General features: G+C 38.7%; 1 protein-coding gene across 1 annotated transcript; it reads right to left on the reverse strand.

Moving 5' to 3' along the window:
- Window positions 1-2,089: 2,089 nt before the first annotated feature.
- On the reverse strand, window positions 2,090-11,611 carry sirt6 (sirtuin 6). The gene is made up of 8 exons (XM_029452835.1): window positions 11,519-11,611; window positions 9,862-9,989; window positions 7,739-7,921; window positions 6,357-6,416; window positions 5,300-5,395; window positions 5,131-5,211; window positions 3,809-3,932; window positions 2,090-3,646 (listed from the first exon to the last, which is right to left on the reverse strand). The coding sequence occupies exons 1-8, from the start codon at window positions 11,582-11,584 to the stop codon at window positions 3,329-3,331; spliced, it is 1,056 nt and encodes a 351-aa protein (XP_029308695.1). The 5' UTR covers window positions 11,585-11,611; the 3' UTR covers window positions 2,090-3,328.
- Between the last annotated feature and the right edge of the window lie 739 nt (window positions 11,612-12,350).

Raw genomic sequence — 12,350 nt, forward strand, 5'->3', positions numbered from 1 at the left:
GCTTAATCTCCATAAAGAACTGTGGTGATGAATCTAAATGCAGCTGTTAGTGCGGTTTCAGAGCTTGTGACTCACTCTTATTACAATTTAAATGCAAGTGTCTTCAAAGAGCATACAGGTCAAAATGTCTGTACAATAATCATAAATGAGTCCCATGTGAAGATGAAAAGGTTCATCCAACCTTAACTGACCGCTACTAATTTTAATGTCATCGATCAAGACAAAAAGATCAAGCTTGTGACAAAATCTGCTCCACTTTGACTTAACGGCTCTATTTACAGTCTTTTTGAACATGTTTGCACCCAAACCAACTAGAATTCAGGTTTTTGAGCATAAGGGCTCAAGCTTGCTGAAATTGTCCCTTCTGGCTCATACTAACTTTCTGAACTTTTTCCTATACTTTCTCCAATTCCACAGCAATTCATAGAGTTACATAAAATATAATTCTGTGAATCGGCTGCTTCCTGCATCCGAGGGAAACCAATTTCTTGTGAGTCTTGGAGCCTTGGTTTTCTGGTTTATGGGACAAATCAGAAGAGATAGGATGAGGAAGTGTTTTACTCCCCGAGGGGGAAAAAAGAGGCCAATTCAGTGAAATCAATCCTGTACAAAAGGTACGAGGAAGCTTTTTAGAGATATATGTATTATATCTAAAAATATATTTACAAAAATCTCAGGAGCTTTGTTGACAAAACATTTTGAAGGTGAAATCATGTGCTTTCAATATGGAGACAAGTCTAAATGAGTCTAAATAGTGTATTTAGCTTTTAAAGTATTTTAATCATATCTCTCTGATCTACATCTTTACCACATTTTAAGTACCGCACCTTTGACATTAATTACTTCCTTCCTCTGGGACCTTCTTGAGTTGATTTATGCTGAGCAGGGAGCATCTGTAAACAGTGTAAACAACCATCTTCATGTAATTCCACACAAGCCTTTAATGAGATTCAAGGACTCCACACTCTAGTTCCTGATTCACTGAATGATTTGACCTTACGTCCATTCAAGCACAGACTTGTACAGTGCTGCACAAACTGGCGACCACAGCCATCAGGGCTCTGATGTAGATTCACTGACCGTGGTCCTTCTTACTGAGTTAAGGAGGATGAGCAGCTGAAGGAAGAGACTAGCTAGATCAAGTTTCCCCATTTCTAATGATGTACCTCCTCATTATTCTGTGTTCTGCCCATTAGAGTATATGGCTTTGAACTGCAGTCATGTTAGACATTTAAAGTATGCTTAATCATATATTTCCTGTGGTTTGAACATATGAGGTGAATCAAGTTTGAGAGACATATCTCTCCTGTTCCACTACATCCCAAACTGTGGCTGTGGAGGCCATGAACATGGTGCGTTATCTACTGTCCAGTTTCGATGAGCCTGTTCCTACTGCAGCTGCAGTTTCCTGCTCTTAGGTGCTCTTCTGCGTAGCACCGTAACTCGTCGTTATTTTAATTACTGTCGCTTGTAGAAAATCCTTTGTAGTAAACTATCTCAGAAAGAAAGATTCCTCTTTGGTTGAACTGCTCACAGCTCGTGCGTGTCCATAACCTGTAGTAATGGGGTACGTGTACACTGTAATTCATTTTAAGAAGTCACAAGCCAAAAGGTTTGAGAATCACTGGAGATATTACTAAGAGACATTACAGCTCATTAGTACGACTAGTGCATAGCCCGTTCACGATGAGCTCATGTTGCGGTTTCTTGGGTTTTCAAGTGAGTCTATGCACGTGTTCACGGTAACAACGCTACAGTCTGTGTATCATAATTGCAAAATCTTCCATGAAAACTTTATGGCTTCTGGTACGATAAAAGGCTTTGGAAGAAAGTCGAAGTTCTGATTGTCTGACATAGACACGTCCTCATTTAAAGGGCATTGTCCTGTCAGTATGCATTGAAGTATAATGATATTTTATAACTACCAAAGTGTATAGATGTGTACCTTTGATGTTGATGAGGTTTCATGGCAAACCCTCATTATCTCAAATGAACGCCGTCTCAATTTCTTTTGAAACGTTGCTTTACATCTACAACTAGTCCGCTGCTGTTTGGCAGTACACAACATACAGCGCATATACACAGGAGGTTTTACCAGGAACTTAATGTGTTTATTGCCAAAACATAGGTTTTAATAGTTAGAAAAAACTGTCACTTTTTCCATCAGAGTACAATGCTTTTTTCCTGAGATAAAAACATTTTCCTAGAAACGTACGGTGTGATTATGGTATATTTCTGGCCGAGCAGCAGCAGGCGCTCCATTTATGCCATATATCAGGCGGAATTACACATATTGCCAGAGGAGGAGAACTCTTTTGTACAACGGGAGAAGCACTTTAATGATTTTGGAGAAAATACGTTATTGTAATTGTTGGAATCAGGTTTGACCTTTATTTCCCCCAGCTGTATGAGGCTGTATGAGGCTGTATGAGGCTGTATGAGGCTACAAGTCAATTAGACTTGGAGATGCTCTCTTGATATCAAACAAAGATGTCTTTAAAGGTTAGATCTGTAGGGATGAGATCTGAAGCGCATGGCTACAAATAAAGCTTTTTATAAAAAAGGTGCAATAACCTTACACACCTTATTCAAAGCTTTATTTATAACTGTGTGCTCCAATCTCATCTCGACGCCTTGTCTTTTAAAGATCGGTTCTCCAAGTAACGTAAAGCCCCAAGTTAAATAATATGCAAAGACTCACCCTTACAGTGTCCTTACTACAGCAGGAGGAAACATTTACATCGCAGGTGTGTCTCAGTAAATGTAGACATGTTGTTTAAACTGAAAATTAAAAGAAAACACTCCCAATTAGGGTCTGCACAATGTATCGTTTCTTTATCGTCATCGTGACGTCGACTTGTGCGATAAATGCATCGGGAAAGACTCTAAAGATTTTTAGAGTTAGTTGAAAGAGAGCATCAGCTACACTTTAATATCAGTTTTTTTTTTTTATCGTAAGAAATATCCTTATTGCGATATTCAACAACAGTTTCCTCATATCATGCAGCTTTACTCCCATCAAACATCCACCTAATGTAGCGCCATCCTTGTTCCCTGCTCACAATCCCTTAGCTAGTTTTGCTTTATGAGTTTTGAGCCTTCAGCTGAGGAATCAGTTTCACATCGCTTTTCATCGTGGCTGTAAGTGGAGTGTAAGAAACATGGAATAAAAAAACCCCCACTACAGTACTAGAAGAGTCTTTGTTCCAGAGGGCGTAAGATGAGAAGAACCTCTGTCCTCTGAAACTGATCAACAGACCCTCAGTTGTAAAGTTTATTTCTGGACGGGTTTGTGCCGTGAAGTTGTTGTGAAGAGAAATACCTGAGGCTATTTCTCTTCACTTTTCTCCACTGGAGAGTCCTCTCTCTCCCTCTTCACCAAGACCGCCTCCTCCTTAACTTCTCCATCGTCCGTTAGTGCCGTTGAGTCTCTTTTCCTCTCCTCCTTGATCGGGTCCTTTATCGACTTTTTCTTCGCTGTAACTGGACGTGGTGGTTTGACGTCGGTGGTGGACTCTGAGGTAGCGTTGGCGCTCTCGCAGACTGTCGGACCCTCCCACTTTGGGATGTCCAATCCCAGCAGCTCCATCAGCTGTTTCATGACCTCGTCTACGTAACTATGGATGAGCAGCTGTGCATGCTTGTGCTACAAGACAGAGAAGTATGACTGTGAAAGGATGAACCTGAAGATGCCGGACAGGGCACACTAGCAGAATTTTTGAACCACGATTTAGCCTTTGATTTGTGAATAGCATATCCAGTATTTCCATACAGAGGTGTGAGGTGGTGGTGCACAAATCATACTCACGTGTTTTGTGGTCTGCAGGTTGACAATGGCCAGTTTTCCTCCTTTGCGCTTGGTGAGGAGTGGAAGGTTTCCACTGGGTTTAATCTGCAGGGAGGTGCCGAGCGTCAGTGCCAGGTCTGCTCGTCTGGGTGCAGACAGTAAAGAAATGTATCACACATACTATTCACACACATTCTTCTTATTTGCCTGTTATTAAGGGGGATTTATTGCTGTGTTTTTTTGGTAGTGGGGAAAAAATATAGTTAAAAGGTTTCAAGTGCGCCCATGTTTGTGCCTATTAAATATTACCATTATATTTCTATAACTACCTGGCGATATTGGAAAAACTATATTGTTTCCCGACACTGTTCTGAAGGATGTTGGATTGGCAAATACAAATTCCCAGAATTCACAAAGACTTTCATGAAATGTATCCTAGTTCTTGTTGTAAAATACAATCAAAACCTTAGAAAGAAACCCCAATATAGTAATATGGTTGATAACAAAAGGTTTTCATTTTGGTTCACCTTGTACAGACATTTCCAGCGGCCACACATATTTGTGTGGATTAGGAAAAAGCAGCGCAAATAGGGAAACGGGGGCTTGAAAAGGAAGGAATATTAAATAATTAGGTTGGTTTGAAATGTTTTTGAGGATCCTGTTAATAACCTTTAAAAACAGCCATAAGTGCTGCTTTTAGTAACACACATCTGGCAAAGCCATCTCCACTGTTTACTGCAATATGTCACAATGAATGAGAGAGCAACACAGCAGAAGCAAATGGCAATTATGCATCTATAATTGGTCACTAAGTATATCAAGGTGAAACACAAACATCCAATTCATCCTACAATAAAAGCTTTTAGGGGCTGAAGGATTAAATGGAAACATTGGCACACAAGAGGCAAAGTTAAAGGAAGTTCAGATGGTATGAAGGGGGTCGTAAGAGGTAGTTATCCATCAGTGTGTTAGTACAGTAGATGGCAGTCTGCACGCTCCCAGTTTGGAGAAACAGAGAAGGCGTACCAGGAGCAAAGCAATGTTCTGCAGTGGACAGCGGTAAAACTTATTTTAGCCACTTAAAGTAAAGAACCACCTAAAACAGTCAATATCAGTATAAGCGTACGCTATATTTAGTATGCTTTAACCACTTTTACCACAGACAGCTTTTTCCGATGTAAATCTGAAGCCGTTATCTATGCTCTCGTCAAGCCACCAGACTCCATTGACAAAAAGAGTCATTTTACCTCGCAGAACACGGGAGTTGTTCTAGATCTACCGCTGCCTCAATTACTTAGTTTGTTTGTGTTTGTAATGAGGAAACGACTGATTGTCTGACTCACCTGCTGGCATCTTCTGCTTTGTTCAGGTCTTTGTCAGGAAGAGCATCCTCCCAGTCCAGTATAGTGCTTATCAGCTTTCCTCTGTTTTACAGAAAAGAAAGAAAATACAGTCACACTAAAAAATGGATCATGGTACATTATTTCAAAATGCAGTGAAAGCATCAGTTACCTGCAGGCTCTTAGTCCCCTGGATCGTACCACATCACAGTAACGTCCCGTTGGTTTCAGTCCCATCACACCGATCACTTTTTCTCGGACATACTGCCTGGAAAACCAAGACTCCAGATTACTTCTTCATTCAGCTTTGTAAGATTACAGGTAAGAAAAAGCTGCTTAGAAGCACCATACCACGGGCCATTCATACACACAAACATGACAATGTCCACTCAGTGGCCACTTTATCAGAAACACCAAACAGCTTTCTTCAAGACACAACATGATTCCTCAAACACTCAACTGCATCATGTAGCTGCTGACAACATACATGTATGCCTCTGTTCTACTCGAGTTTGAGTTTATTGGCATTCATGCTTACAGTTAACAACTGAATAGAAGCAGAATTTATATTAATATTGAAAATTAGAAATGTATATACATGAGTGTACATAAAAGAGTTGTAAGTTGGTTGAGTACTTCAATAAGTTTGCACCAGCATCATTTCCAGCGCATTTAAACAAAAAAGAAAAACAGTAAATGTACAAAGACCGTTGACGTGGCTAATAAACAAAAAGGGGGAAAATAAACATTGTAACATGTTACTGAAGAGCAGCTGCTGAGCTGCTTATTTGCTAAACCATTGTGCCTTCATCCCAAAGGTCTGAAGATGCGACTGAAGTGAAATGAATTCACAGTCATGTTCCTGCTTTCATCCTGAGATAATGAGCGCTCTGTGAAAGGATGAATTATCCTGCTGGAGGTTTCCATTTTACAAAAAGCGGTGCAGCTGGCCAGCCACAAATAGGAGCCACAGATAGAGTCAAGGCGACTGATGTGTGCAGAGAACACATTGACATACATCTACACCAGCGGCTTCCACCTTTGACATGAGACATGATGGTTCATGGATTCATACCTCCCGTCTGCATGCTTCATATATTGTGTTGCAGCCACATGATTTATTTTAACAAACAAGTATAGCAAATAAAAAGCCTCAAAATGAAAGTCAGTGAAAGGAAGCAGCTCGTAAAGGTGTGTGTGTGTGTGTGTGTGTGTGTGTGCACACATACCTGCCACACTTCTCACACTCCTCCACAAACATGTTTCCATGGAGCTCTGATAACATATCCCTAATACAGCCAGAGGGAGGAAAGTCCACAGAAACAGAAAGATTACAAAGATGATATTCACCAAAGTTAACATCAGGTGAAACTTTTTCGCAGTCCCTCTTTAATAAATGTTCATTTCGGCTTTCCTCTTGGCACATCTGCAGATTAGTGCCAACCAGTTTACTTTCCCAGTTCGTCTGCTGCCTCATTGATTTCCTCAGAGAAACACCATTCCGCTGTCTGGCCTCGTCGAACCGGGCTGATGGAGGGTCGAGGAAGAAATGGCTTCCAGGGAAAGCAAGTACATGCGGAAGCTGGGAGTATGTGCTGAATGTAAAATTGAATTTTTTGTCCCTGGGTGAGTCCAATATGTTTTGATGAGCCAGAGTCAGACCAAACATTTTCTATTATACTGAGCAATTGAAGTTACTTGAACAGTATTTTTAAGAGATCCTTATTTCTAGCACTTCTACAGCCGTTTTCAGAAAGGAGCAGCTTCATATTTAAAAACAATGAGTCACAACCCAACATGTAACAAACTGCTGTGAAACAATATGGTTATCTCACACAAGTATTTCTCTTTGTGTACTAGAAATGAATAAAACTAAAACTTATTATAATGTGGTTGTTTTCTCCACAATAAGGAAAGTTTTCCTCTAAATAATCACCTCACGTTCACTTCTCACTTATTCATTCCCTCTCCTCTCCACTCACTCACTTCATCTCCAAATCATTCAGCACAGGCATGTAATCCAACCTGATCTAAAATGGAATATGTATGAGCACATGAAGAACATTTTTATCTTCATTTGGGTCATTTTGTAAAATGTAGGACATTTGCTGCAGGTACACAGTAAACCCAGAGATTTAACCCCCGACTCTGCAGTTCCCCTCAACTCTATGCTGCGCTTTAGTGTCTTCCAGCTCATTGTTTTGGTGTTTTGTTTTGCATTTGGCAGCTAAACAGCTAAATATTTCCCTCAGGAGCTCATCAAGGGGAACACTGTTGGACTATTGGTTCAGACAAAACAAGAAGACACAAGCTTGTGTTGTAGCAAGTTATGATGGGAAATCTCACCGTTATCTGAAGTTTTATGATTAATGATTAAACAATTCATTGAAATGACTGACTAGCAGAATAAACAATTATACATTTAATTAATAGTTGCAGCTCTACAGTTTTTTATTTACAGTTCATTCAACTGCCAATATGTGGGGGGAAAAAACAATTATTACTGCTTTAAGTGATACGAGACGATATGTGGAGATACCTATGATTTCAGTTAGCTACTCAATGTGTAAAATGCTTGACGTGTGTACATCAGGCTGCAGGACAGAGTTACCTGGGGAAGCCTGATCGGACATGTAGGCCGTCCACATTCTGGCTGATTAGATACTTGAGGTAGCCAGCCCTCTGCAGTCCCAGGAGGGCCATGTGAGTCAAACTGGGCCGGGCATCTTCGAATGTGGTGTCAAAGTGAGGTGACTCACCCTTTTCTTCCATAGTCCACACACCCTTTGGACCCCTGAAAGAGAATATAGTAATGAACTGATGACTGACAGTATTTATAATCAGGATTGGACTGGAGGCATTACATGGCTGGAGCGTGGGTTTCTATTCATGGCTGAGGTGAGTATTAAGAATATCATAGGAGGATTTTATGCACCAAATTGACAACATGCTGTCAAATGCTGCACATTCGAGCCCACTGGAAATCTGAGAGACCAATAAAGACAATGTACAAAGATTCTCCCACTGCAAACAATGTAGGAGAAATTATATTAAACAAAAATATCCTAATAATCCTCAGTGTTGTGTGTCTGAATGAGGAATGAACGCAGCAGTCCTATCAGTAACTGGTGCTGTCTAACATCCTGACAGTTGCAAAGTTACTTTGAGGATACACACCTTATCCTAATGCATCAGATGAGGGAACGCATCCTGTGAATCATCAAACACTGCAGTACAACTGCCTCATCTCTCAACACCAATATGATTCCCTGCTTGTTCAGCAAAGACCAGTTCAAAGACGTACCAGCATTAACGGAGAGACTTGTACATGAGAAAGATGCAGCAGGACATGAAACCCACAGGATCGGTACATTCGCTTTGGTGTCGTCAATAATGTATCAACTTGAGGGGCTGAAATTCTCTATCTCAGCTGAAGAACGTGTGTGTGTGTGTGTGTGTGTGTGTGTGTGTGTGTGTGTGTGTGTGTGTGTGTGTGTGTGTGTGTGTGTGTGTGTGAGCAGTGGGAATATGATTTGTGATTGTGGACTTGATGTTCTAGCACAGTAAAGGAAGAACACAGAATGAGCCTGGATTTATTTTTAGTTTGTGTTATTGTTTTACAAAGAACTGGATCTGATATATAATAATAATATAATATATAATAATAAGCAAGTACTGCCCTCATCTGCTCATACAGTGGTACTACAAGGAAGGAGCAGGCGGCGAAGCCATTATGTCTTCTCATTATGGAGGGAAGAAAAGGGTTTCAGCCTAAATGATCATTTCTGGCCTGGATGGACTGATTATTCATCTTAATGAAGAACAGTATTTGTATTCGACGCAGTGGCATTCAATAGATAATTGTTCACAACTTGTCGCCCAGAGTTGTAATGTTCTATAATCTCTTTATAATCCAACTCATTCAGTTGCAAAGTGATATCAAAACAAATACATCATGATGGGGATGTAGTTAAGCTTGGGTACAAAGAAGTGCTAGGAAAAGCAGATTTGTGCGGAGGAGAGGTAAACAGTAACTTCAATTCAAAACAGGAGAAGAAAAAAAAGACATCTCCATTATGTTATAGACATTATCATAATCCATCTGTCCAAGGCTGCAAGCAATCTGAAATAGCACCAAGCAGTCAAGAGTCTTTTCTTCTCTTATCATTCCCATTTCTGATCAACTGTTTGTTTGTTTGTTTATCTCCATCAGATTGCTCTGCTGATTCACCTCAAGCATTTAGATTCACACAATGACTTTACATTCAATGATTTGGGACATTATGAATACACTGCATGCTTGGGACACTATTAAGTTGATTTGAAATCAATCAAAACATCCTAAGAGACATGTTTGGATTCCTACATATATTTTGAATAGATGTAAAAATACTTAGCATAGATTTTGCACCGGCTGGCTTTCACAGTAAAACCTATGAAAGGTATATGCACTGATGTCCCAAAAACCAACAGACACAAAACAAATGGCGTGCAGACACTATATGGATACACATAAACAAGCTAGTGCTGGTATTACAAAACGTTCCTCTAACAAGTTATTAGGAGTATTTCTTTTATAAGGGAAACTTAAACTTGACTTGGAACAGACTTTGCTAGGTCACTGCTGTCTTGCTAATCATAGTTATGAACATGAAATATGATTGTGAAAGAAAAGCAGTTTGTTAAAAAGGCTGATAGATGAAAAGAGCTGAAGAGACTTTGTTTCTGCCTCACCTGAAGTCGGGGATACCTGTTGAGGTGCTGATTCCTGCTCCAGAGTGGACAACCAAGCACTGAGATTCTTTTATCAACTGAGCGAGGGTCTCCACATTCGCCTTCAGCTCCTCAGGACTGTCAAACACCTGCCGCAGAACAGGAAACATCAGGTTCAGAAACAAATAAAACATCACAATATTTTTGAAACAGTACCTAAATTATAAGTCAAATGGAACACAAGCTACTACAACATGAGAATATTTAATTAAGAAACTTCACTGATTTTCAAAAACCCTGATAAAACCAGCGTGGCGGCTGAAATGGTTTGATTTACCTGCAAGGAACCTATGAGTGTGGAACTCATGTGTCTTTTAAGTTAAGTACATTTCATAGGCTGCACGTTCTCCTCTTCTGTCATTTCATGTTAATGTTTTTGTATTTAATGTTACGCATATATTTCTATTGTACCTGAGCAACGCTTTTACTATACATGTAACAGCTGTAAGGACATAATTGTTAAATCTATAACAAAGCTTTACAGAGAGGGTGAGGTTATATTTGCGTGAAAAGTAACACAATAATTTCCATCAGTGTACAATTTGGAAGTATTGGTACTTTTTTATTTTATGCATCGTAAATACTTATTTTCTACATGTCACTAAAATATTGAACTTATTGCCCCTTTACTGATTTCTGAAAATACTGTTTTTAACTAGCTTTGCCTCTCATGCAATCTAATTATTAATGCCTGTCTTGCACATAATAATATAACACATACAATGTAGACTCATAAAATTACTAGGTGCTAGTTAAACGTTGCACACCTGGACCAGCTACAACACTGCTTACACATGAGCTAATAATGATGTCAAATTAATGTGAAACTCTGAATGGAGACATTCTTGACTAGACTAATAATGTCAACACATTTGTGCCCGAAACTGAAATGTTCAAAATCTGTCAAACAGTATGTGAGTTTTTACTCTATTTAGTCTTAAACTACTGTTTCTTTTCTTTATATATATATATATATATATATATATATATATATATATATATATATATATATATATATATATATATATATATATATACACACACACATATATATATAGACATTTCAGGAAAACAACCCATGTTCCCAAATACTAAATATAGATAAGAAAATGGCTGTATCTCAGAAACTACAGGATGCACAATCCAGTATTTGTCAACTTATAACAAGTTGAACATCCACATATGCAGTGTGAATAGATATTTCATAAAGAAGACATTAAATAAACAAAATGTTAGTTTTCCCTAAATTAAAAAAAATATTGACTTGGCTATTAATAAAAGTGTGATTTTTCATGTGAACTTGCCCATTATATGTCCATACCAGAGTTCAAGACTAAATCGGAACAAATGTTGGGGCTTTTTCCCTTCCATAATAAACATAGTAACGTTATTCATAACGTTATCATGCTTCAGTGTTTTCTGTTATTAGCCCACATTTCCGCACTTTTTCTTCAGTAAAAAAGAGGAATGCATAATTCTTACTTGGCATGAAGTATTGATACATTTAAGTATTGCTATTTATATGTATGAATTTCAATTAATTTCCAATTTAACCTGTTAGCAGTTGATTAGCTAGAAGCTAACTATCAAGCGTTAGCTCACGGTCGCTATCTTTTACCTCAGGAAGTCCGCAAACACCTTTGTCTGCGTACGGTGAGAGCCCAGCAGCATAATTCACAGACATGGCTGTTGTTGTTGTTGTTGTTGTTGTTGTTGTTGTTGTCGTATCTTGACGTTATTATATTGTTGTATAGAAAGCTCAATAAGATCTCCCAGGCGGTTGTTCGATTGTGTTGTTTGGTTGACGTCATCTCTGAGCGACGACGAATGCGAAAACGTCACCAGTTGTTCACGCCCCTACATTTTGCCGCTCCCGTCTCCTAGCAACTCTCTGAAGTTATCAAGTGCAGTTGACGGCTTACTTTAACATTTTCCCAGAGAACGGAACCAGAGATACTTTAATTTTCAATCATTATTGAAGATATGCTTTATGACCGGCGATAATGTATTTTAGACAGTGGCGGGGCATCTCATACACACTCTGGACACCCCCCAGATGATGCATCAGGAGACACCAGGGGCTTTATTGTGGCAGCCCATCCAAGTCCAGCAGCAAACTTTATCTGCATGTACTATAAATGTTATATTGTTTTATAATACTTTTGTTTATAATAATCATTCAATCATTTTCTTTGTTAGATCATTCATTTCCATTCATTGATAGGTAGTTTTCTAAATTAAATAATCTCTTTTCTAAATTAATAAATCGTAAAAAATGTACAAAATAAATATTTCTTGAACCTTGAAATCAATTAAGTTTTCATTACTTTTCATTTATAGTTCATGTAAATTAAATGCACAATATATTCATCATTATATATATTATTTATTTCAATTAATTTACATTTCATTTGTCAACAAGTTTCTCCAGCAGAGAGAAGAGTCTCTCC

This window comes from Cottoperca gobio, chromosome 17, assembly GCF_900634415.1.
Source record: "Cottoperca gobio chromosome 17, fCotGob3.1, whole genome shotgun sequence".
NCBI classification, from domain to species: domain Eukaryota; kingdom Metazoa; phylum Chordata; class Actinopteri; order Perciformes; family Bovichtidae; genus Cottoperca; species Cottoperca gobio.

Excerpts from the sequence above, each read along its gene's own strand:
- sirt6 (XM_029452835.1), bottom strand. The coding sequence starts at position 11,584 with ATGTCTGTGAATTATGCTGCTGGGCTCTCACCGTACGCAGACAAAGGT. Across the intron at positions 5,212-5,299 it reads AGGGGACTAAGAGCCTGCAG|AGGAAAGCTGATAAGCACTA; the intron begins GTAACTGATGCT and ends TCTGTAAAACAG. Across the intron at positions 3,647-3,808 it reads ACCTGCAGACCACAAAACAC|CACAAGCATGCACAGCTGCT; the intron begins GTGAGTATGATT and ends TCTGTCTTGTAG.